General features: G+C 41.1%; 1 protein-coding gene across 4 annotated transcripts in view; it reads right to left on the bottom strand.

Annotated features, from left to right (window-relative positions):
• Positions 1–27,770, bottom strand: part of cnih3 (cornichon family AMPA receptor auxiliary protein 3) — a 134,137-nt gene that overhangs the window by 57,993 nt on the left and 48,374 nt on the right. For all 4 annotated transcript variants that reach the window (XM_026194025.1, XM_026194022.1, XM_026194021.1 and 1 more), the window contains exon 3: positions 23,320–23,367. In XM_026194025.1, coding sequence (XP_026049810.1) covers positions 23,320–23,367 — 48 coding nt within the window. The remainder of the gene's footprint in view (positions 1–23,319; positions 23,368–27,770) is intronic.

The raw sequence follows: 27,770 nt of genomic DNA, 5'->3' as shown, positions 1-27,770 counted from the left end.
GAAAAAATAAGTGGCTATTGTGTCAGTTAGGCCAAAAAAGCTATGCCAGGCTATTTAATGATGAAATTAGATAAAACTGTAGCAGCAGAATGAAAGAAGGAAATTAACTTAGAGACCCGAGTCAATGGTTTCAGACAGAAAACAGTACAACAGTAATAACAGATAAACACAAGAGGACAATTTGGCTGATATTAAACAGCTGGTAGGGATTTAATTAAATGCATATAAAGGTGAACCAGAAAAGTGTAAATACAGAAAACAAAAAAACAAAAACAAAACAAATAATATACAAAGAGAAATCAAACTTCTGAAATTAACAAAATGAGTAGGAATTGAAAACATGATAAAGACAGATGTAACTGCAACACTATCTGGTCTTTAATTCTGATATCATTAACCATTTCTGGGTCCAAACTCCACTTCAGGTCCCAAAGTCAAACGAACACTGCGGCATCACTGAGTTACAAACTGTCTAAGTTTAACGTCCAGGCATCCATGAAAACACAATTTATGAAGTTTAACGGAGTTAGAAGTTAACAGGGAGTTAGCTTGCTAGTTTCCATCTAAACATAATATACCATGTTCTGACTGAGGGATTTCTGAAAAATTTTAAACATACAGCTCTAGTATCACTTCAGACATAAATGAAGACAGAAAACTAAACAGCAGTGACGTTTGTAGGGTTACTGAAGTTGGACTAGCTGGTATATAATGATGTGCTACGTGGTGGCTAGCTACACAGCTATGGTTAGCATAAAATAAATACAGTGAAGCTGGAGGATGCACGCTAACTTTTTTCCACTTGATAAAAGTTAACGTGAGGTTAAGGACAAATGCAATTGCATGGCAGGATGCTGTAAACAGACCAAACTTCAGTCAGGAGAACAACTGAGATAATACAGCCACAATATGAGGTTAGTCATTAATATACTGCTGCTGGGCTGTAGTTACATCGTAAGGTTTTAAAAACTGAGCTTTAAAATGAATAGCGGTAATAAAAACCGAGGGAGGCCGACAGTGATCACGGACTGTTTTTAGGGCTTGTTCAGATTAAATACAAGATATAAACCATTAAAACATGTTAAAAACACAACAGCCTTAATAAACGCAGAGTAGTTTGGAGTTCATACATCATCACTTAAAGACGAAATATACACACTGGGTGGGCACAGAATCAAATTTTATTTAGAAATGATCCCATCATCCATGAATATAAGCATAATCACAATACAAGGGAAACATTACAATACAGCATACATTTCTTTTAATCTAAAACACATGCTCTTGGATGAATTACTAAATCTAAATTATTGATACTATTTATACTGATATCATTAATATAAGGACAAGACTATGACAGACCAACCCAAGAACTGCTTTCATGGAGTGCTGGACTGCTGAGAGTCCACTTCCCCTTGAGCTGAAACATCAAAGTGTGCTCTTATTCAGCTTAAATAAACTGAGCCCACTACAGTATTCTGCTGATGCCCTTTAACCCCAAGGGCAGGAATGATAGGCAGGAAATTGGAAGTCTTTCTGCAACTGAGTTGATGAAATTCTCCTTCTGCATGAGTTGGCAAGGAACAGCTGCCCCAGGCCTCTGTATATTCTAAAAACCCTCATATACTCGGGTGGAGTTTTGAGACTCGCGACATATGCGATATTGCCTTCGGCTGGAACAAAAATTAAAATGGTCATTGAGACAAAACTGCACATAGAGAAAAAAAACATCTGTTTATTCCAATTACTGCTTGTCATTTTGAGATTTCCCTATGAAAAAAAGGATTGGATTTTCTTGGAAATACTACCAAATATCTTGGAAACTACAATAAATCCAAGCCTCTCTGTTTTCTTTTCAGACAACAGCAGTGGTTTTCTTAGTATGTAACTTAAAGCATATTCAATATCTGGCATGTTGTAATAAAAAATGGCTGAGTGTTCAAGTTGTAAAGATTTTTTTTTGTCTTTCATAAGTCACACACAGACACATATGGTGTTGATACAACGATCGAAAGTTTTTTTTAAAAGAATTTCCTCATATTTTATGTTTTTACTCATCACTGCAAAATGGATTTAGTGAATTTCAATTATACTGATACTGCAGAAAATGATTGCGTGAACATTTATTCAGCAGTAGATGAGACTGGATATTCACACTTTTATTTTTTGCTACCAAACATATGTCATTTTGACAAATGTCAAAATGTGGGCTCGGAATAAAACTAACTACACAGTTCCACTTTATCAATGTTAGTTATGCTGTAGTGACAGGAAGTAAAAGCAAGGACATGTGGACAAAAATGATGAATGAGCTGGAAAAGGGTGTGAAATGTTTTATGTGAATGTCCTACTATGTTTCACTAACAAGCATATAAATTGCTTTTGTATTTGCTCAAACAATTACCGTAATTGTCGGGCTATAAGCCGCTACTTTTTGCACAAGCTTTGAACCCTGCGGCTTTTAGTCAGGTGCGGCTTTTCTATGAATTGTCCATGATTTTTGTGATATCGTAAGACGATTTGTTTTGTTTGTTCCGCTGTTGTACGGCACTACGTTGCCTGGCGGAAGGATCGGGGTTCAAGAGTGGTATGTTAGTCACATGTCCGTCCGCCAGGCAACGTAGTGCCATACGAAGTAGCGCGAAAAACAAACTTCAAAGTAGCGCTACGCGTTCAGCGGGAGGCGTGGACGATGAGCGGCGATAAACTTGCGAAAAGCAAGTTATGCCCAACTCCACCGGTGGATTCTGACAGCGTGGAAAAGTGTGAAAACATCCACGATCACCACCGGATTTTGAAGGGCTGGACTGCTGCATGATGGAGATGAGGACTCCGACACTGACAATGAGGATTTCTTTGGTTTTGAAAGTGACAACGAAGGAGGGAAGCGGAGAGTGGATGACGAAGCCATCCTGAGCCTGTTTGTATCCGAAACTGGAGAAGAGGACTTTGGTGGTTTTAGTGCGCAGGAAGAAGAGAAAGATGGTGGTGAATGACTGACTTTTCTTCTTGTTAAAGCTGTGTCACTGCACCTGAGCCTAAAAGGTAGTCCGAATCTATTTTTCTGGTGTGCTGTAGGTTACTGTTATGTACTACATGTGCAAATATGTACCCATAACTTGTTTTTCAAAATATTAATAAAAGGGGTGTGTCTCCAAACAGCCATCTCTTTCCTGACAATTCCCTTTGTGCATATTCTCTTACATATGATAAGTCAACATTGAAACACCTGCGGCTTTTGGTCAGGTGCGGCTAATCTATGTACAAAACAGGATTTTCCCCTGATTTTAGCTTGTGCGGCTAATATTCAGGTGCGCTTTGTAGTCCGGGAAATACGGTAATTATGTAAACATTTGTAAACATGTGACAGGCCACATGTTTACAAAAACAATAAGCCTACATGGAACTCAATCAAATCCAGCCAGCATCAGTTCTCAGTCTAGAGCTTAGCCAGCCACATCCAATATTAGATTCTAGCTCAGGGTCCAGCTGTTTAGTATCAGCCCCTAGCTTGGAGTTTAGCCACCAACAGCTAGCAACACATTCTTGTATAGATGTAAGCCAGCCACAATCAACACCATGTTCCAGCCCAGAGCCCATCCAGAAACAGCTGACAGAATATTCCAACACTGAGTCTAGCCAACCACTACCAGCAAGGGAAAGGAAGATGGAAGGTAGGAAAGATCAGATTCTGTGGCCCAGATCCAGTGAGAAAAGAGAGTAGGAAACCATTGACTCGGAACTGGCTCTTATACTACAGGGTGGGCCATTTATATGGGAATGGTTGGTGATATTAAAGTCCTGTTTGTGGCACATTAGTATACAGGGAGTGCAGAATTATTAGGCAAATGAGTATTTTGTCCACATCATCCTCTTCATGCATGTTGTCTTACTCCAAGCTGTATATGCTCGAAAGCCTACTACCAATTAAGCATATTAGGTGATGTGCATCTCTGTAATGAGAAGGGGTGTGGTCTAATGACATCAACACCCTATATCAGGTGTGCATGATTATTAGGCAAGGTCCTTTCCTTTGGCAAAATGGGTCAAAAGAAGGACTTGACAGGCTCAGAAAAGTCAAAAATAGTGAGATATCTTGCAGATGGATGCAGCAGTCTTAAAATTGCAAAGCTTCTGAAGCGTGATCATCGAACAATCAAACGTTTCATTCAAAATAGTCAACAGGGTCGCAAGAAGCATGTGGAAAAACCAAGGCGCAAAATAACTGCCCATGAACTGAGAAAAGTCAAGTGTGCAGCTGCCAAGATGCCACTTGCCACCAGTTTGGCCATATTTCAGAGCTGCAACATCACTGGAGTGCCCAAAAAGCACAAGGTGTGCAATACTCAGAGACATGGCCAAGGTAAGAAAGGCTGAAAGACGATCACCACTGAACAAGACACACAAGCTGAAACATCAAGACTGAGCCAAGAAATATCTCAAGACTGATTTTTCTAAGGTTTTATGGACTGATGAAATGAGAGTGAGTCTTGATGGGCCAGATGGATGGGCCCGTGGCTGGATTGGTAAAGGGCAGAGAGCTCCAGTCCGACTCAAATGCCAGCAAGGTGGAGGTGGAGTACTGGTTTGGGCTGGTATCATCAAAGATGAGCTTGTGGGGCCTTTTCGGGTTGAGGATGGAGTCAAGCTCAACTCCCAGTCCTACTGCCAGTTTCTGGAAGACACCTTCTTCAAGCAGTTGTAACACTGGTGGTGTAATACTAGACCTGTTAGTGCTACTTCTTGCCTTCTTTGCATGTAGTACGGCAGTATAGTTACCTTTAACCACAGTACAAGGACAGAAGGGAAATATGGACCAGATCAGACAGGTTCTAGATTCGTAGGAGCCAAGGGTGTATGACAACAGAGGACTTGTACACAGTAAGTGCAGAAAACACAATTGCATTTATTAACAATTATTAAAGTTGTGCACATTTAACAAAAGTAGAGCGCTCTTCTTGAAAACAAAATAAAATGAAATAAACCCCACAAATAGTCGACCTAAGGATATATTGTCTTTTATGTCTTTTTTTAAAGTCAATTTCAGTCTTTCAATGTTCACGAGTCACTCAGTGTGTTTGTAACCAGTCGGGTTACAATCTACCAGTTCATCCGGCTCTTTGGGCTGGGCTCGCCATCCAGTACTGGAAAAGGGATCCTCGATTCTTCTCAGGTCCTCAAAACCAATCCAATCCAAATAAGCAAAGGGAAAAACCTGACCATGCGAAGCAACAAATGCTACACGGGGCTTCACAGTGCTCACGTTGGCTCACGGCCTCTGGAATACAGTATCACTCTTATTATTCTCGCCGAAAAAAGGACTTTCACTATCCAGCTAGCTTCTTCGTCGCACGGGTAAACTGATCTTTCACCGTCTGTGTCTCTGGCGTATCTGACTGGCACACGGAGGCACACACAGGTGTCTGAGCAGCGCACAGACTGGGGGAGGGTCAGACCGGCCAATGATTGGTCGCTCAGTGGATCTGACAAACACACTCTACAGGACTAAGTCCTGCCCCCACACCATTTATACATTACATATACATATGTACATATTAATTAAACTTATGTTTACATGCTTTTTATCAGTATTTATTATAATTAACTTTGTTTTTATCAATATTTATTTATACTTTTAATCCCGTTTTTAACACTGGGTTACACAGTGGTACAGGAAGAAGTCTGCATCCTTCAAGAAAAACATGATTTTCATGCAGGACAATGCTCCATCACAGGCGTCCAAGTACTCCACAGCATGGCTGGCAAGAAAGGGTATAAAAGAAGTCACCCCATTGAGAACCTGTGGTCCATCATCAAATGTGAGATTTACAAGGAGGGAAAACAGATGGTGAACAGATCAAAACACTGACAGAATCCATGGATGGCAGGCTTTTGAGTGTCCTTGCAAAGAAAGGTGGCTATATTGGTCGCTGATTTGTTTTTGTTTTGTTTTTGAATGTCAGAAATGTATATTTGTGAATGTGGAGATGTTATATTGGTTTCACTGGTAAAAATAAATAATTGTAATGGGTATATATTTGTTTTTTGTTAAGTTGCCTAATAATTATGCACAGTAATAGTCACCTGCACACACAGATATCCCCCTAAAATAGCTCAAACTAAAAACAAACTAAAAACTACTTCCAAAAACATTCAGCTTTGATATTAATGAGTTTTTTGGGTTCATTGAGAACATGGTTGTTGTTCAATAATAAAATTATTCCTCAAAAATACAACTTGCCTAATAATTCTGCACTCCCTGTATGTGAGGGGGCAGACTCCTCAAGATGGTTGGTGACCATGGTGGCCATTTAGAAGTCGGCCATCTTGGATACAACTTTTGTTTTTTCAATAGGAAGAGGGCCATGTGACACATCAAACTTATCGGTAATGTCACAAGAAAAACAATGGTGCGCTTGGTTTCAACGTAACTTTTTTCTTTCATTAGTTATTTACAAGTTTCTGACCACTTATAAAATGTGTTCAATGTGCTGTCCATTGTGTTGGATTGTCAATGCAACCCTTTTCTCCCACTCTTCACACACTGATAGCAACACCGCAGGAGAAATGCCAGCACAAGCATCCAGTATCTGTAGTTTCAGGTGCTGCACATGTCATATCTTCACACCATTGACAATTGCCTTCAGATGACCCCAAAGATAAAAGTCCAGGGGGGTCAGATTGGGAGACCTTGGGGGCCATTCAACTGGCCCACGATGACAAATCCACTTTCCAGGAAACTGTTCATCTAGGAATGCTCGGACCTGGCACCCATAATATGGTGGTGCACCATCTTGCTGGAAAAACTCAGGGAACGTGCCAGCTTCAGTGCATAAAGAGAGCAATTTCAAATATCCAGTGGCCTTGAGGTTCCCATTGATGAAGAATGGACCCACTATCGTTGTACCCCATACACCAAACATCACTTTTGTTGTTCCAACAGTCTTGGAGGGATCCATCCAATGTGGGTTAGTGTCAGACCAATAGCGGTGGTTTTGTTTGTTAACTTCACCATTCACATAAAAGTTTGTCTCATCACTGAATAAAATCTTCTGCGTGAACTGAGGGTTCTGTTCCAATTTTTGTTTTGCCCATTCTGCAAATTCTGTGCGCCGATCTGGGTCATCCTCATTGAGATGCTGCAGTAGATGGAGTTTGTAAGGGTGCCATTTGTGAGTAGCTAATATCCGCCGAAGGGATGTTCAAATAATGCCACTCTCCAGTGACATGCGGCGAGTGATACACTGTGGGCTCTTGCTGAATAAACTAGGACAGCCACTGATGTTTCTTCATTAGTGTCTGTTTGACCTGCTACCCTCAGGCAGGAGGCTCCGGTCCATTCGCACCAGAACCTCTCGCCATAAGAACAGTTTCTTCCCCTCTGCTGTTGGACACATGAACAATAACCATATGACTGTCCCCGCCACTAACACATGACCCTACGCTGTGTCACTGCATCATTCCATGTTTGGCACTGATCACCACCTGCACTCATGTATATATCTATCTACGTAGCACTCTTAATTCTTATTCTCATGTATATATCTCATGTATATCTCATGCACATATCTTTCTACGTAGCACTTTTAATTCTTATTCCTACTTTTATTTTTTCATGTCTATTTAAGTGCTATTTATGACACTATGTTTGCACTGAAGCACCGCAGCAATTTCCTAATGTTGTAAACCTGCTCAACATTTGGCAATAAACCCCTTTCTGATTTCTGATTTCTGAGTGAGTTTTCTTGCGTCCACATTTTGGCAAATCCAACACTGAACCAGTTTCCCGAAACTTAGCAAGCAGTTTGCTAACTGTAGCATGGGAGATGGGTGGTCTTGTACGGTGTTTTGCATTGAAATTGGCTGCAATGACCCGGTTACTGCGTTCACCAGATTATCAACACAATTTCGATCGGCTCCTCACATGTTAACCTCTTCGACATGTCAATGGCTGTGAACAAAGAGAAACTTGTAAATAACTCATGAAAGAATAAAGTTACGTTGAAACCAAGCACAACATTGTTTTTCTTGTGACATTACCAATAAGTTTGATGTGTCACATGGCCCTCTTCCTATTGAAAAAACAAAGGTTGTATCCAAAATTGCCAACTTCTAAATGGCCACCATGGTCACCTACCATCTTGAGGAGTTTGCCCCCTCACATATACTAATGTGCCACAAACAGGACTTTAATATCACCAACCATTCCCATTTTATTACGGTGTATCCATATAAATGGCCCACCCTGTAGATCAACAAAAGGGTCCAGTTCAAAGGAAGTTAGAGAACCTGGGAACCATCATCTACAGCTATGGGGCCGAGTGGTTTGAGGTAAAGAGCAAGACTCAGAGACAGCAGAAGGCCCTTTAAGCCACTTAAAGTCCAGGAGACAGCAGAAAATTGACAGATTAGTGAAAGAGAGAAGACAACTGATGAAACAGTGGAGGAGGGCCTATGAGACAGAAAGGGAGGGACTTACTGCCCTGCCCTATAGAATACAGCAACAACTTACTAAGCTACGAAAAAAAGAACACCTCAAATGACAACTTAAGAAAAAAGAACGGACAAGGACCCTGTTCTTCAGCAACCCATAGAACTTTATTAAGGGCCCTTTTGTCGAAGAAAAGAGCGGGTGCCTCAAAATGCCCATAAAAGACCTGGAAGGTCATCTGAGGAAAACTTACTCTGAGGATCAGAGGCATGAGCCAGTTACTATTCCGAGTGATATGCCACCTATCCAGGCACCTGAACACCAAATGGACACAAGACCACCTACATGGAGTGAAGTGGAGAAGGTAGTGAAGCAGGCAAGAGGAGCATCGGCCCCAGGACTTAATGGCTCTATAAAAACACCCCACGAATCTTCAAATACCTGTGGATGCTGATGAAAGTACTGTGGCAGAAAGGAGTGATTCCAAAGGCTTGGCGAAAAGCAGGAGGTATTCTGGTATATTCCCTAAGGAGAAGAACTCCTTATCCATCAGCCAGTTTCGCCAGATCAGCCTGCTGAATGTAGAGGAAGATCTTCAGTGTCTTGGCCCAAAGACTATCTACTTCTTCTCAGGAAGTCTTGAGCATGCCAGCGTCATCTGGCACCAGATTTACACTGCCAAGAAAGAACAAAGACCTTCATGTTGCCTTTTTAGACCTTGGCAATGCCTTTGGGTCAGTTACGCACGAGATCTTGTGGATGGCCTTCAACTATTTCAGCATACCAAACCACATCACAGGTCTGGTCAAGACCTACTTTGGGATTTACAGGTTTGTGTTACAGCTGAGAACACCACCACAGCCTGGCAGCAACTGGGAATTGGAGTTATGGTAGGCTACACGATTTCCCCTCTGTCATTTATCATGGCAATGGAGTTGGTCATGCAGGCATCCCGGTGGGTAGTGGGAGGTGAGAGACTCAAGAGTGGCTTTCGTCTTCCTCCCATTAGAGCCTACATGGATGACATGGCCATCATTACAACAACAAAACCATGTACTGGGGATTGCTACAGAAGCTCCAGGAAAACATCGAATGGGCAAGAATGGAGTTTAAGCCAAGTAAATCTCGCAGCATCTCCATCATTAAAGGAAAATTGATAGCTGAGCAATTCTATATCAGTGGAGAACCAATTCCAACAATCTTAGAGAAGCCCATAAAGAGCTTGAGACGGTGTTATAATGCAGACCTCAATGATACATGGCAAGTAGAACAACTAAGAACAACTTGGCTAATGACCTCAAGTGGATTAACAACACAGCACTCCCAGGGAAACTGAAGCTCTGGTGCTTCCAGTTTGGGTTATTGCCCAGACCATTGACAATGTACGAGGTTTCACTCAATCGTGCCAATCGACTAGAGAAGCTAGTGAGCTCCTACGGTAAGAAGCGCCTCAGACTTCCCAAATGTCCATGCCCGCTGTGTACAGTCCCAGCCACACTCAAGCACATCTTGGTTGGTTGTAGGACTAGCCTCAGGGCAGATACACATGGAGACACAACCAGGTCCACAGGTGTCTAGCCAAGAAAGTTGAGTGCAAAAGAACCAAGAGGAGCGTCAGTTTTCATCAACATTTGTCCGGGAGGGAGACAAGCCGAGGGCAAGCCCCCTCAACCCTGGACCTGGGCCCGCTGAAGGTTGCCAGAGATTGGCAGATGCAAGTGGACTTGGATCAGAGGCTAATTTTTCCCACAGAGATCGTAACAACTACTCTGCGACCTTGTCCTTTGGTCTAATGTCCAAAAACTTGTGTACGTCATTGAGTTGACGGTACCATGGGAGGAAGCAATTGTGGAAGAATTTGAGCGTAAGAAGCTGCGGTATGCCAACTTGTCCGCTGAGGCAGAGGACAGAGGCTGGAAGATCAAGGTGCGCCCTGTAGAAGTGGGCTTTGTTGCCAGTACAATAGCAAAACTGCTTAGAGAGATTGGGATCAGAGGAAAGGCACAACGGCAGGTTATAAGAGAATTAGCTAACACTGCTGAGAGGACCAGTTACTGACTATGGCTAAAAAGGGCTGACATCACTTGGGCAGATAAGGCAGTCAGCTAACCACAAAACACACACTCAAGATTGAGCAACCCGTGGTGGACCTGCCTCAACAGGGGGCGTCAAAAGGGTAAAACATAACATTAGAAATTTCGCTGCTTGAGTGACACAGCTGTCTCAGGGCCTCCTGGGGACTGTGCAGTTAACCTCATGGTAGTGAAACCAAAAGGAGCAATGAAAGAAAAGAAAAGAAAAATGTTCTGCTCTTCTCCCCTCTGCTCTTTTTTCCTTTTCTGGCAGGCAGTGGGGAGGTAGAGTGTACAGCCCGATCCGGCGGAGAGGTGTGGGAAGCCAGATCGGGCGCCCCCCTTCCGGCTTTCCTCTCTGCTCTCTATATTGTCCCTTTTGTCTTACTTCTCTTTATCACCTTTTCTATCCCTTTGAAGAAGTGAGGCACCATAAATTTTAAAGAGGTAAGTATAATTTCTTAGTTGCAGTGAAGAGATAGAAGAAAATAAACTGTAGAAAACGAAACAGAAGAAAGAAGAAGAGAAATAACAATTTAACATAAACCAGTGGGACACTCCGGGGCCTGTTCAACCCTGGCAGGGCCTTCTTGGATAAGGGTGTCTAGTGAAAATGGCCGAAACAGAATTTACTTGTAGGAAAAATGTAGGGATATGCTTAACAGAAAATAAAGGTTATTATTCCTTGTGTGGCCCTCAAACTATAAATAAGTTTAATGCCGTTTCTTTACATTAAAACCCCGGTTTAGTTCTTAAAGCTAGTACTAGCTAGCATTTCACTGCACAGTATTAGTGGAATGACAATAAATATTTACCTTAAAATTAAAATGGCATCGCTTCTTAAACTCGCACTAAACATTTATATTGGAGGTAAACTGTGGTGGCATCATCCATATGAACAGAATTCCTGGTAACATTTCAGTGAGAATTTTCTGTTGATTGAAATATTCTGGAATTTGTGTGGAAGCAATGGGCTTCCTCACAGTGTCAGTGCTTCTAGTCATTACTCCCCCCCCCGCCTAGTCTCTTTGCTCCATGATTCAAAGACTCTCTGACAAGTTAATGAGTCCTCCTCTCCCACTCTTTTCTCTGCACACCCTCGACTTTGGCAGACCTGATTATACCCTGTCATATATTGGAAAAAGTTATGCTGGTTGTTGTTGACGATACTACTTAATGCAGGAAAGGGGATGTTAGGGCATTTAAAAGTGAAACACCTGTTTTTAAGGCATATTTCTAACCGTGCAGTCACAGCAAAAGTTCTACTATTATCCCAACTGTGCAGTGATATTGTTACTTCTATCCATCCATATTTTGCCTCTTAACTGGGTCCAGTTGACCGGGGGAGAGATCCCCAAACCTCCCTTTCCCAGCCATCCTCCTTCCAGTTGGACATGACTAAAACATTTATATCTGACAATCCCAGTGCCCAAACCATCCCAACTGTCTCAGTTCAATATGAAGGACTCTGTACTGGCTTGACTCTGATCCCTTTTTGAATGACAGAGCTCCTTAACTTATCTCTGTGGGAAAGCCCTTTAGAGGAAGCTCATTTCCGCTCCATCTACCTATAACCTCATTCTTTAGATCACCACCACAGCTTGTGACCATAGTTAAGGGTGGGAATGTAGATTGACCAGTAGACCGGCAGCTTTGCTATCATTCGTAGCGCCCCTCACCATAAGTGAATGTTAGCACTTATAATACTGCAGACACTGCACTAATCTGTTTGTCTGTCACTGTATTTTCAGAGTGTCAGAGTCTATGACCATCCAACCAATGTGAAGGTTTAAGCACGGCATTATCACAGTGGAATTGGTGAACATAGTCACCACTCTTTGAGTCCACTGCTGTTGCTATTTGGGTAAAACATGATAATGATTATAGGAGCCAGCTGAAGAAGACGACCAATAAAGATTCGACTGGGATCTTCAAATTACAGTAATTAACCAGAGCCCAGAGAAACATTGTTTCAAATGGCCCGCATATTCTAGCAGCACCCTTACTTGTGACTTTAAATGACTATGAATATGTTGCTGTTTAAATCAGCCTTGGGATTGTAGCATGGTGAAACAGTAATGCAGCTAAACCTCTGTCACTGAATGCCTTGGCCCTGATCTGAAGCACTGTGTCATTAAGGGAGCAAATTAACTACAAATCGCACATAATGATAATGTTGCTCTCTTGGACCCTAGTTAGGATTTTTTTTCCTCTATCAAAAGTCAGTGGCGGCAACAGAGCTGGACATGAAAGGCATTCAGTGTCTTGCTTGAGGACATATAAGCGTAGAGAAACTCACTCCCCGCATGATCACACAGAATAACACATCTGCTATAGCAGATGTTGGCAAAGGAGTCTGAATGTATGAATGTAACAGTTACAAGGCAAAAGCTCATACGTGCAGACAAAACGAGTTGGTATGTGACTGTTGCTGTAATATTACTGTATGACTGACTAAACATATACAGGGCAGCTTTTCTGTAAACATGCTGTTAGACAGTGAGTGGCTACCTGTACCATCTTCACTGAATACAGTATAAACAATACAACTGTTTTCTAGGCAGCAGCAGCAGCATCCAGGATGCTGTCAGTGTTAGGTTATTTCCCACCATGGTTCGCTGTTCAAAAGCAGAAGGTCATTTTCACACATATTCAAACAGTGACAGCTCTTCCTACTAAACTACATGTTGGGTTATGTGCACACAGCTGAGTAACCCAGAGAATTACACTCGGCATCATGGATGAAACTTTTGACAACCAGCTTTTGCTGTTAGAATAAAAAGCTGGCACCGCAGCACAGGGTCTAGTAAAGGTTTAACATAAAGTGGTGTAATTAGCTAAATGTAATTAAGAATCACTGAAGATGTTCTGCTTTTTTGGGGGGATTTTTCCCTTTCATTTACAGTTTTGGATCTAATATTTTTATTCTTTTTTCAACTTCTTTTTCAGAAGTGCACAAAATGCCATAAAATGACATTATATAATTTAGCTATTTTTCCAAACTCCGAAACACAACGTATTATCAAATGACCGCCGTGTATTCTATTTATTACAACAAAGTAACTGTATTCTGATTACCACCTATTTAAACTGTAACTGTAACAGAATACAGTTACTCATATTTTGTATTTTAAATACGCTGGTACATGTATTCCCCAACACTGTTCATCACAGCGTGTTGGCACAAGCAAAACTATTACACATGTACATGAAATGGTCTTTTTTTGTTTTGTTTTCTAGAGAAAGTTTAAGTGAAATCAGCCACCGTAAAATTAAACCAGTCATAATAGGGATGACCAGTTGGAGTGTCAATGAAATTAGCAGTTACATGAGCAGTTGCTTTTTTTGATATACAAAATGTGCATTTCTGAATGATTATTGGTAAATTCAGAATTCTGCCTATCTGTCTAGAATCCGAGAAACAGATAAGTGCAGTGCACCTATCGCTGCTTTGTGTTCAGTCTCTTGACAAACTTGAGAGTTTTATCTGAGTATGCAGGACAGGCCCTTAGTGGCCACACAACAGACATCACACAGATTACAGCACCTGTGTACACAGATGCTGACTTTCATGCCGTGTATATATTTATATATACTCACAAAATTGTGTAGGAGTACAAAAGCAAAGGAGGGCAAGTGTGAGATGTGGAGATGGATGTCACCTGCATGAGGGACAGTGACTGAGTCAAAGTAAGTGAAGAAGAAAGGCATTGTAAACTTCAAAAGCAACATTAGAAGCACACATTGGTTCTAGCTTCATTACTCCTTTTCCAGTTTCTCTGCATCACCATTTCCTAACTCGAACGCGGAGCAAGCTTTACCTAGACATCAGTAACATGTAGAAGAGAAGGAAGGCAAGTAGAGATGAGATTATTGATCTATGAAAATCCCATTTTATATTACTTGGACATATTAGGACCAGTCTTCAAGGTGTGGGAAAGTCAACGTGAAAGAGGACCCAATGTAAATTGTACTCTATAGGAAGTGCAAAAAATATCATTTCATTAGGAATAGTTATGGTGTAAAAAAGAAGATTTGGATGGGAGGTTAGTTAGTTTTTAGATCATTCATTTATCACGACAGTCAAAGTAACTGTTACAAACTTTAATCAGTGGCCAGATTTGCTAACGTGATGAGCAAACTGGGTTTTGGCATAAAAAGAGTACTGTCTGTATCTACAAAGACAGCGTGATGACAGGATGGCATGCAAGAGGTGGGAACGCGTAGATTTTTGCAATTTACCTTGTTGCATATGTACTTTGAGTTCCTTTCCTGTGTAAAATATAGGGATGAGAATATTTCAATCAAGCATGCAAATAGATTTGCTAACATAGTTGTACTAACTGACATAAAAGTTACTGATAATTGTGCTGAATGCCAAAACAAGTTTGCAGTATTTCAATTGGTTTCTGAAATATTAGGCTAGAAATATTATTTCTCAACTAAGATAAAGAAAACTACAGCAAGCCAAAGGGCATCCACATGTCTGTATGAAATGACAAGCTCTACAACATTACAACCCAGTTTTCTGCTAGCCTTTTGTACAGTAGGTAGATTAAAGAGTCCTTTCACAATGAAAGTGTTTTTGCAGCCAACAATAAAGTCTTGCTTTTTGTTTAACCCACCTCATCTTCGTGTATCTGCACTTGGGTCCTGTCACTCCTATTTCCACACAATTTGCATCGCTAACCGTGACAAAGGATCTCATTGGGTTTTAATTTTAAAAATGTTCCCAAAATTTTTAAGTTGCTAATTCAGTTTGAATATGGCTAGAACCATATTCAAACTTAAATGACACTAGTACCCTTTATTAGCACACAATCTGGGATTGGTCACACATTAACACAATGCCGTTTACAACCAAACACCATCCATTACTTTGAACTTTTTTGACAAATTAAATAACCAGTGTTCTGATTTTCTATACCTGCCATATACTGCACGATATATGTATCAGTAATATGTAACTGGCTTCATGGACACATGCCGTCTTATCAGCTTGACTGGGAAAACAGTAATTTAACTTTAAAAGAAGAAAAGGCAAACCTGCATTCCATATAACTTGCAAATGTGCAGAACTACTAATGTATCTTGTTTCATTCGGCAGATGGAAACTTACTGCCCCACCATATGCCTGCAAAACAGTTAACCAAGCAACCCCCATGATTATTTAATAAATATTCCCAATGCATTGAGTGCTGTTCTGCCTTGGGCTTGAATCCACAGTGAGTTAACTTTCAGCAGGGTGACAGGCAGAGTTGATATTCTTGTTGAGAGTAAGTCTGCAGTGTTCCAGTTTGGAAATCCTGCTTTCCATGCCATTTACAGAAACCTTGTGCTGTGGTTTGGGAAAGGTTCTTTGTAAGAGAACTGCATTCTTATGTACGTATGGAAGGATGAATGGAAAAGGTCTACAAGCTGCATTCGGATGGACAGATGATTGAATCGAGGTTGTACCTCATGAAAGAATTTTGCTACCATGTTTGACTCAGTGGAGGAATCAAACTAAGACGGAATTAAAGATTTCTGAAGAAATGTTCTGTTTTTTTTCTCCCCAAATGTCAATATTTATCACTTTGGGGGGAAAAATAAACAAATAAATCAGATCCATTTTTTAATTGCAATACATTTTTGGTGCCAGCAGGTTCTGTAAATATCTAACAACCCTCATAAATTTGCTTGTGAGGTTGATCTATTCTGATTAGTTATAAACAGAAAGAAAACCACAGTTCACAGGCAACTTGTTGTGGTTCTTGGAATACATTCATATGAACTTTTAGCTACTGTCGTTCAATCCAGTATCCTACCAATGCATATGATCCAAATAACAACAGGACTTGATACAGTGAAATAGTTCTAAAATAAAGGCTGAGAAGCAAAATGGAAGAAATGCAAAGGAAACAAAAACAAAACAAAACAAACATTATCCTAAATGACAATTCTGAAAATGCACTGGCATAAGAATTGTTATACCAGTGCATTCTCAGAAATGCCAAAGTTTGCCAAATTTTACAGAACAAGATCATGGATACAACCAGCAGAAATTAGCTTCCTCCGAAGGGTGGCTGGCTGGATTCTCCCTTAGAGATAAGGTGTGAAGTTCAGCTATTTGGGAGGGGCTCAGAGTAGAGCTGCCGCTCCTACACATTGAAAGGAGCCAGTTGAGGTGGTTCAGGCATCTGACAAGGATGCTTCCTGGACGCCTCCTGGGTGAGGTGTTCGGGGCATGTTCCACCGGGAGGAGGCCCCGGGGCAGACCCTGGACCTGCTGGAGAAATTATATCTCTTGGCTGGCCTGGGAATGCTTTGGAGGTGGCTGGGGAGAGGGAGGTCTGGGCTTCTCTGCTTAGACTGCTGCCCCTGCGACTGCTGCCCCAAATAAGACCGGAGGCCGGAAGAAGACCGATGGATGGTTGGCCAATCCTAGCCATATTAAAGGAAGTAATAATTATTTTTTTAATGGGTTGAACCTTTCAAAATCTACCAGCTGTCATATGTATAACATTAACAAAGCTAGATTGATTTACAATTGTTGAATACCAAATACAAATGTGGAATATTCTATCTAATTATAACAGAGAAAAATACAAAACAAAGTTGTGAAATCTTGACTCTTTCCAGCATAAAGGCAAGTGCTATTATGCTAAATTGTTTTCTTCCTCTTATCTCTTACTTCCTTCCCATCCAGGTCTCCACCCTTCTCTCCACCTCCCCAATCTTCCTTCCCGGTGAAAGTGTGTGGGATGCAGGAAGCTCTGCGTTTTGCATATAAGCTCATTATTGTGACTGACAAGGAACTTACACTGTTTCTGCAGTGCTGCCCTGTACTTACAGTGTTTTTCTTCTGCAGAAGACTGGATGGCATTGTTGTTGCTTGGACTTGTTTAGCGTATGGCAGTTGCATAATTTTTCTTTCTTTATTAATTTCCCCATATGTCTCTGTTGGTCATCACATGCTGAGGCAGTTTAAAACTAAGCTAAACTTTAAATATATGTGAAGTTGTACACATTTTTCAGACTGGTCTTTTTTGGACCCCAGTTAGTTGTGTGGGAAAATCCTAGTAGATCAGCAGTTTCTGAAAAACCCAGACCCGCCTGTCCCAGACCTTGAGTATTGGTAGTTGGAGGCCAAAGCAGATTTTAGCACAGACAGGACTGGGTACTATTTGGGAGATTTGTCCACATTTTGTGCTGCTGATATCACAGTAATGATGACATTAATCTATTTAGAACGAAGACATTGTGAAGTGAAGTTTTGAATGCCCTTTAAAATAGTTTTTGTATTTTCCAGTAAAGGAAATCACTGGAGACCAATGATACAATTTGAAGGGACAGAAAGACTGACTGTATCTGCTTTTAACCTTATCAGCCAAGAAATGAACTACTTAATGCTTTTATTGCAGTTTAGATTAACAGACAGTAACAAGTATGTTATGTGTTATGTGTTACTATGTGTGTACAGACGCGGCTATACTGGCTTCATGTATCCGTGTCTGTTTTCTAGACTGTGGGTTAACTTTCATCAAGTCCAAACCATTTAAATCATCACAGTCTCAGTTTTGAGTTATTCTATGTGAAGCAGCTTGGTGAGTCATGTTAATACAGACAGGATGTCAGTAGACTGCAATAGGCAAATAAGTGCCATCATTCCTTTGTTAGACCACTGACTGATTGACTCTTATGGAAAGTTGCCTCTGGTATTTAACCTACAATATGCTAATAAGCACAAATGGCTTGTGGCAACTTAGCCAAAGGAACTACTCTACAAATACCTTCAACCCAATAACATGCAGAGTTCTTGCAGACAGCTCACCATTTTAGTGATAGAGATAAATATTGGTGGCTTTAGAGAGTGCTTTTGCATAGACTGGATGTCATTATGAGTGAGCTCTGGCACAGTCACTTCTTCAAGAATAATATGCAGTGGTTTATGTGTGCTATGCATTCACATGTAAAAGAAAACATACATACTTGTACTTTAAAAAAACAAAACAAAACAAAACAAAACATGCTGTGTCTACACCAGCCATTACCCTATCATGACGCCTATTTATTCAATTCTCTCAATTTGAACTCTGAAGCTTTTTAGTAAGTTTGCTCCTGACTGGGTAGTTATTTTCTTCCAGTTGTCCGAATACAGCTTTTTTAGGCATTCCGTAGAACATGTAGATGAACTCAGCTTAAGTACAGGAAAAGTCTTTGTTATTAATGACACCTTTATAATCCAACACCAGATGCCTCAACACTAGGCTTTTAGACAACAACAATATGTAATATATATGTGCTATTCCTGTTTAATGATGTATTGCTAACCTAAATCAGCATCATTTGACTTTAAACAACCCCAAATCCATAAAAGTTGGGACGCTGTGTAAAAATATACACTATGTTGCCAAAAGCATTCGCTTGTCTGCCATTATTCTGAAATTGTTCCACAATTTGTAAATGTTTCTTCCTAGTATCAATTACTGAAATATTTGGTAATATTTTCCTCAGTTTAAACATAAGAATAAAATATGCATTTGTAAGATTTGAAAATCATTGCATTGTTTTCATTATATGTGTGTAAAATAAATGATAAAAATATGCATAAAATATTTGTCAAAAAAGTGTTGCCACAATAATAAGAAAAACAGTTTTGCCTCTTTTGGTGATCTGTCCAATTAAGTTCACTGATTAAATACAGTGGAGTTAATCCATTTCTCTGTGTGCACACAGTTCGCAGTGACTCAGAGCGCTGGTATAACCTTTCTCTTCACTCTGTGAGTGCAAAATAAAGCCCCCTTTTCTCTCTTTCAATCATTCACTGTATTTATACATAAACCAGCTACCGCTACCTGTTTGTCTAGCTCTACCATACAGCTAGCATCATAGTCACAACATCATAACATTAAAGTAGTTCACTAGCTGGGCCCACGTCCTCATTTTAGGTTTGAGAGTGTTTTAGTAGGTAAAGGTGTGTTTGGAGGCGTGGTCGCGCTCCCGAAATTCCGATACATAATCTCCAAGTAAAGGCCAATCCAACGCATCCCTTTCACAGCTATTTAGTTTAACCGCTCCTCTGGTAGGAATTTTTCCACTGTCAGTATATATCAGCACATGGCAAACATTAGCATTAACAGTCTTTACAGTCTAGAACAGCTTATTTTCATCATTTATTCCTTTGCTTTAAGAGCTGTCTCCGGGGTGAACACTATTGTAGAGTTTAGTCATTTGGTCCTGCTTTCGTTGCTTCCGAGCAAACGTTCTATCAGAGAGGTTTTGCTGATGGCAGTAAGTCATTTTCCAACACTTTCCTTTCTTAACTTCCCCATTGACTAGGATATCTCTGTCATTCCCCATCTGCTTTTCCATCGTCATCGTGTCTTGTGCTCCAACAAAACTGGTATTACATAGAATCTGTTCCATCATGTGACAACTAATTATAAAATTTTGAGCCAATCTCAAAAACTGAATGCAGGGCTTTTTTTGGGATACATCACATTCATTATTTCTTCTGATTGTGTTGATAGCATTAGCTATTCCTGGATATTTGTAAACTATCTTAATTTATGATGAGTACCTACTAGAGGGATTGAAAAAATTGTCTTTGCTGATTCGGCAATACCTCACTCATTCTCTCATTATTACACTTGTGAATCTGTGGACTAGGAGAGATGGAGAGGCTAGAGTGAGAGGGATAAAAAAGAGAAAGGTAGAATAATGTTAAAATAGAGGAGAGAGAGAAGAAAGGCCCAAGACAGACCCAAAAATAAAGGAAGAGCACTAATGAGTACGCTCAGGTTTGCTCAGTTGCTGTGACAACGCAGTGGCTTCAAGCCGCAAGAAAGCACATCTAATGAACACCACACACACACACACACACACACACACACACACACACACACACACACACACACACACACACACACACACACACACACACACACACACACACGAACACAGTACATCCCCTCAAGCTATTGTCATCTGCATGGGTTTCCAGTCATCCAAAACCCATCAAACACAACACACTCCATTGAGAACAAAAATGGCACGTGTCCATGTGCCTGCTTGTGAATGTGTGCAGTGAAAACTGCCAAGTGCATATGCCAACATAAAGAAATACAGCCAAAGCTTTTAGCCAAATCAGTCAGGACCAACATGCTGTGAGCGTGCCAGTCGGTGTGAACTGAACAGTTTTCGAAGGGGAAAGAAGAGCTCTCAAAAAAGGATTTAAAAAGCACCACAATGCAGCAGATCCTCATGCATCAGGACCTTAGGCAATCATGCTGACAGGCACAGTATGCAAGACAGTGAAATATAGTTTCTAAAAGCGTGTAACTCATAATGTGTGATTCTGTCTGAATGTATGAAATCAGAAGCTGTCGCCTGAGGCACTTGGCAGGAATTTCCTCTCCTGCTGCTTTTCTTTGCTTTAGTTCACTAGCCAGTGCATAATCGTCAGTCACCTCATATGCTGAATAATGGTTAGACAAAATGGTGATTAATGTATTGACAGATTAAATACATTTGTTAATCTATGGATTTTACCACTTTTTTGAGGTGGATATCTCTGTTTGTATTAGGCCTCTGTGGCCTTTAAAGGCTTTATACTATGATTCATGACTTTTTTATCATGCACCAAGGTCACTAATGGCAGTGTAGGCATTGGATTTAGTTAAAAACAACCCCTTTTATAGAGTTTCCACCTTAAGACTGAAGATTCAACAGTCTTTATTGTTACTATGCTATCATAACAAAATCCTAGCAAGATTAAGATTTATATATTTATATACAAAAAGGGACAATGTGTGATTTAACAGTAGCGGCTTTTAAACCATAGAATAAGCCTGCCCTATACAGCATACCACTGGTTTATTGTCCTTCTGGAAATTAATTGACAATACTGAATTTGACAATCGGAATTTATAAAATATGCAGTTATTTAACAGGATAAATAAATAACAGTGACTAAGGAAAAGTGTTGTACTAAGGTCATTCTATACAACTACACTTGTTTTTGCAACTGCAACATATAAATCCCCTGCTATCCCTTTTAGTTCCACAAGCTACATCCATTTTTTTAAACAGCCTATGGTGTCCAGCAACCTTCACTGTTACCTGCACAGTATGTCACAGCTCCAAGCACAGCATGTCTGGATGTCTGTGTAAGTATGTCAGTGTGTTTATCCATCTCAGCATATGATCTGTAGGGGAAAATGTCCTCTCCGGGGACTAGTGCAGGAGCTGGGTGCTGGAGTTAACAACAATGATGATCAAGATCAGCTGTTCAGCCAGTGAACCTCCAGCATGACACAAACATATGCACAAACACACGCTTGCATGCACAAGTTCAAACAGTATGTGGTTTGCGTTTCAGAGAGGTGGAGGGAGAAACAGATGCCAAACTGAAGCTGGGAGGAGTTCTCTCAACCTCATACTGAGCCCTCAAGGCACACAAAACCTGAAACAGACAGCACAGCTCTGCAAAACACAATGCAGAACCTTTCAATGTGTGTCTACCATTTGATTTCAGTACATTGCGAGGAAAGATAATAAACAAAGCATCCTTGTTCAAATTGAAAAATTCATTTAAAACCTGTAAAACAGTGGTGCACAACCCTGGAAACCAAAAAATATATTATATACATGCTCTGACAGGCACTGGCGACTATGGGACAACAGATAGGCAGGTGTGTGGCTTCCCAAATATATTCCAATCTGCTGAATTTATCACATGTGGACATCCATGAAGTTGTAGAAAAATCTGACAGATGATTGGTGGAAACAGGATGTACCTGAGCGTAGTTTAGAGCACAGGTGTTAAACTCCAGGCCTCAAGGGCCGGTGTCCTGCAGGTTTTAGATGTGTCCTTGATCCAACACAGCTGATACAAATTGCTAAATGACCTCTTCAGCATGTCTTGAAGTTCTCCAGAGGCCTGGTAATGAACTAATTATTTGATTCAGGTGTTGCAATCCAGGGTGATATGTAAAACCTGCAGGACACTGGCCCTCGAGGCCTGGAGTTCGACACCCTTGGTTTTGAGTGTCATGGCAAAGGCTTTGAATACTTATGTACACAATTTATTTTTGCTTTCTATTTTCAATAAATATGTAAGAATTTCAAGCAAAGGTTTTTCAATATGTCATCAGGGGGTATGGCTGATCTGATATCCTCATGTTGGTGTTGTTCCCAGATCATCATACTAAATGTTGTTCCAGGATCAACATTGCAAGTAACCAATCAGAATGCTGTGACGTCATACTTTTGCGACTTCGGGAAAAACTGGCGTAAAACAAAAAACTGTACTTAAGCTGCATGAAACCGCCTCTGTCCACCGATCAACGGACCCTGACCCTAACCCTAACCGTAACCCTTTAATAAACAGTAAGCAGAATTAATATTGTCCTTGCAACATTGGAATTTCATAAATGCACGAATGGCTTGGCGCGCAAAGGAATAACGTCACAACAATGTGATTGGTCACTTGCAATGTTGAACCTGGAACAACATTTTCATGATGGTCTGGGAACAACACCAACACGAGGATATCAGATCATCCCATTGTGTGTTGATTTTTTTGGGAAAATGAACTGATTCCATTTTGGAATAAAGCTGTTACATGAAAAAAATGTGGAACAAGTCAAGCGCTGTGAAAGCTTTCTGGATACATTGTATCATATGTCACCTGAAAACGGAATTTTCACTACAAGATGCATTTCTTCTTTCCCTCTTATTCTGTGCACTTCCCTACCAGTCTCCAATCTGCTTTGTTTCTGACCATGTATAGGACTTGCACAAGATGAATGAAAATTGTTGTTCACTGCTTACCTTCCTCAGCAGGTTGCAGATCCTCTCGATGTTTCGCAGTCTCTCCCTCTGTAAGAGGAGCAAACGGAAAAGTTATGATGAAAGACGAAACTACAGAAATACTGCACATTTGTCCTTGCACTGTTAAGTTGCACTTCTTTTGAGAGCCAGTGCTGAAGGTGAAAAATCAATGGTTATCCCAATTTTGCTACTGCACAGAATTTAAGATAATGTGGGGAAGCATGGTGGCGTGGTGATTAGCACTGTTCCCTCAGAGCAAGAAGGTCCATTAGGGACTTTCTGTGTTGAGTTTGCATGTTCTTGTTTGTCTGTCTGGGTTTTCTCCAGGTACTGCAGCTTCCCCCTAAAGTCTTTGGACTGCAGTTAGGGGTTAGGTTAACTGGTTATTCTAAATGGCCCATCTGTGTTAGCCCTGTGACAGACTGACAGTCTTTCCAGGGTGTACCCTGCCTCTTGCCTTATCACAGCTGTGATAGGCTCCAGCCCAGCCCACGACCCTGAATTGGATAAGCGGAAGAGGATGGACGGATGACTGAATTAAGATGTGCTCATTTTCCTTCTACAGAAAAATCTGTTGGAGAAAATTATTGGTCAATGAATTTAGCTCTTATGTTGAAGACAGAGCTGAAGACAAAGTTTTCAATTCACTTATTTCTAATTGCTTCCTCCATCTAGCCTTACCTTAAGAGTATATAACTCACTCATTCAGGATCAGAGGAGAGTCACTGATCCCCCAAATCGAAAGCAGAATGTCTTCTGGAAGCTCTCATGTGTTTCAGTCATGTAAAACTGGGAGAGGATCCCAGGGCAGTCCTGGATATAGTGGACAAATTATGTCTTTTATTTGACTTTGGTATCCACCCTAGAAGAACTGGGCGAAGTCTGTGCATTTTGGCTTCAGTTGATGCTCCTGTGATACGTGGTAGTGGTGGGTAACATATAAATTCTGAAAACATTTGAATTTGTACCCAGTTGAACAACAGGAAACATATAGTCTGGAGATCACGTTCTCCTGCACTATGGTCATTTTTTCTCCACATTGATAGAGAAAGTTATTCATTCATACATAGCTGATTTGTGGAGCTTTTTCCCAGCATTAATGGTGGCTGCTACTTGTTTATATAAGTTTTAATATTTGAGTGTTCTCAGCTTGTATATTAAGCTGCAAGATGCTTAAATCAGCACTCACCACAATGCTGACTCTAAAAGCAGCTATTTCACCACTGCTTTTAACATCATGATCAAATATTAATCAATTCCTATGGATGACGCAACCTGCATTTGACTGGCGGTGCTGCAAGTCCACAGGGGAGCAATGCAAAATACCGACTGCTTATAAATCATGTATTGACCCGAGTGTCAGCCCGCTTGTGCTTGTGGACAGTCATTTTGAGTTTATCTGTGCGCCTCATATACCGTCTGCAAATGTCAACAACAGAGGCTCTGTGGGAATGATGAAGTATATGAAAAATTATTTATCCACGTGCAGAACATCAAAGGTAGCATGTCAAAAGCTGAACCGATATTTAGTTACCACATAAGAAAAACGGTAATAAAATGCATGAAAATGAGCTGAAATAACTGGAGTGAAAACACACTCGGGTGCCTATGAATACAGAGTTTATGAACATTGCTCTGCAGCGCTGCTTATTGTCATCCTTCCTCACATACTGAAAGCCACGGGCAGTCTCTGCATCTGTTTACAGCATAGTTTGACCTAAATTTAAGCCCTTTGCGGTTTTTAACCTACCTGCACATTTTTTATACCACATTTTTTTATGCTTACTGCAGGCGGAGAGCACATGAATTAGATTTTTCTGCAAAAATGTGTCAGCGAGAACCCTTCCCTGTGTGTGTGTGTGTGTGTCTGTGTCAGAGACAGAAGAAGGCTCTCATTGGAAAGACATAGGCTTAGAGAGACAAGATGCTGTGTGTGTGTGTGTATATGTGTGTGTGTGTGTGTGTGTGTGTGTGTGCGCGCGCAGAGGCAGTGAGAAGTGGCTTCTGTCCGTTCTGGCGGTGAGTTATTTCAAACACACAGCAACACCATGAAATATGATTTGTATTCAGCCCGAGGCTTAACTTTGATTCTTATATTCACTGTAATTTGTTTGAAATGTTGGAGTTTCATTTTGTGAATGTAATTTTAGTTCAGAACTTGAGCTTATCATTAGTAACAACAACATTATTAATAGAATTCTTATTGTTATTATGAATTGCTTATTATTAGAATATAGTCAATGAACAAATTCAAATTCAAATTCAAATTTTATTTGTCACGTACACAGTGATACACAGTACGATATGTAGTGAAATGCTTGGACAACTGCTCGTGACCTAAAGAAAACAAAAAAGGAAAAAGCTATGAATAAGATAGGAAATAAATATGAAAAATTAAAAAGGGTAAATTTAACTAGGAAGGAATAAAATATAAATTAAGGTTAAAAATGAAATAACTGTACAACACAAATTAGAATGAAGGGTAAATTTAACTGGGAAAGAATAAGATAAAATATATAAATTAAAGTTGAAAATAAAATAACTGTACAACAAAATACACAATATAGAACTATATAAGAATGTATGAAGAAATATAAATAAATATATATATATATACACACACACAATAACAGCAGCTGTACAAGTATTAACCAGTGTTGTGCAATCCACATTATGTCTTGTGCAGTGCAAATATGCTTAAAGTGATTTAAGTGATGAAGTGAAAACAATGTCCAGAATGTCCAGTGTGTGTGTGAGAACTATATGTGTGGGTCAGTATTGTGTGGTGGTGTGATTGAGAGACCGTATCGCCTGCGGGAAGAAGCTCCTCCTCAGTCTCTCTGTGTTGGTCTTCAGGGAGCGGAATCTCTTTCCTGACCTCAACAGAGAGAACAGTCTATTGTTGGGATGGCTGAGGTCCTTCACGATCTTCCTGGCCTTGGTCCAGCACCGCCTGCTGTAGATTGAGTGCAGGTCAGGGAGCTCGGAGCGGATGGTGCGTTCAGCTGACCGCACAACCCTCTGTAGAGCTCGTCTGTCCTGCATGGTGCTGTTCCCGAACCAGGTTAAGATGTTTCCCGCTCTCTATGGTGCACGAGTAAAAGTTCCTGAGCACCTTGGAGGGCAGTTGGAAGTCTCTCAAGCGTCTGAGGTGGTAGAGACGCTGACGGGCCTTTTTCACCATGGTGTTGATGTGACAGGACCATGACAGGTCCTGCGTGATGTGAAGTCCGAAGTATTTGAAGCTGTCCACTCTCTCCACTGGGCACTTGTTGATGACGGGGGTCTGGTAGTTCCTCTCCTGCTTAGTGCTGAAGTCCACTATCAGCTCCTTTGTCTTACTGACGTTTAGAAGGAGGTTGTTCCTCTGGCACCAGTTCTCCAGATTCCTAATCTCCTTCAGGTAGGCCGTCTCGTTGTTATCAGAGATCAGGCCCACCACGACGGTGTCGTCAGCAAACTTGATGATGGTGGTGGAGCTGGTAGTGGCCACACAGTCATATGTGTACAAAGAGTACATCAGGGGGCTCAGAACACACCCCTGGGGGGCGCCAGTGCTGAGAGTGGTCGAGGCTGAGACATGTCCGCCCATCCTTACTGCCTGTGGTCTGCCAGTTAGGAAGTTGGAGATCCACTGACACATAGATGAGCTGAGTCCCAGATGCTCCAGCTTGGTGGTGAGTGTGGAGGGAATTATGGTGTTAAATGCAGAGCTGTAGTCTATGAAGAGCATTTTAACATAATTCCCCCTTCTAGTGTCCAAGTGAGTGAGTGATGTGTGGAGGAGATGAGAGATGGCATCGTCTGTGGAACGATTTGGACGGTAAGCGAACTGTAGTGGGTCCAGTGTGTCTAGTAGTGAAGAAATGATGAAGTCTCTGACCAGGCGTTCAAAGCACTTCATCACTACTGAGGTGAGGGCTACAGGGCGATAGTCATTGAGAGAAGCAGGGTGGGGTTTCTTCGGGACAGGAACAATGATTGACTCTTTGAAGCATGTGGGGATCACCGACTGAGATAAAGAGATGTTGGATATCTACCCACGGCTTCTGGTTGGGAAACGTTGTGATAGTCTTTGTCTCCACGGTATCATCTGCTAGTTTCCCGATGAATCCCACAACCGCTTCCGTAAACACATTGACATCATCATCGGAGCTGTTTCTGAACATGCCCCAGTCTGCGTCATCGAGTGCGTCCTGTAACGCGGCCACCGATTGATCCGTCCAGCACGCGACCTTCCTCTGAACCGGAACTTCCTGTTTCAGCCTTTGTTTGTATTTTGGCATGAGGAAGATGGTGGCATGATCAGATTTGCCAAACGGAGGGCGGGATTGTGCCTTGTAGCCGTCCTTGACCGTAGTGTAGCAGTGGTCCAGTGTCCTTACACCTCTGGTGGGGCAGGTGATGTGTTGATAAAAGTTCGGCGCTGCGCGTTTGAGGTTGGCGCTATT

This window comes from Astatotilapia calliptera, chromosome 15, assembly GCF_900246225.1.
Source record: "Astatotilapia calliptera chromosome 15, fAstCal1.2, whole genome shotgun sequence".
Lineage (NCBI taxonomy): Eukaryota > Metazoa > Chordata > Actinopteri > Cichliformes > Cichlidae > Astatotilapia > Astatotilapia calliptera.
This window is presented reverse-complemented; position numbering and strand designations above follow the sequence as displayed.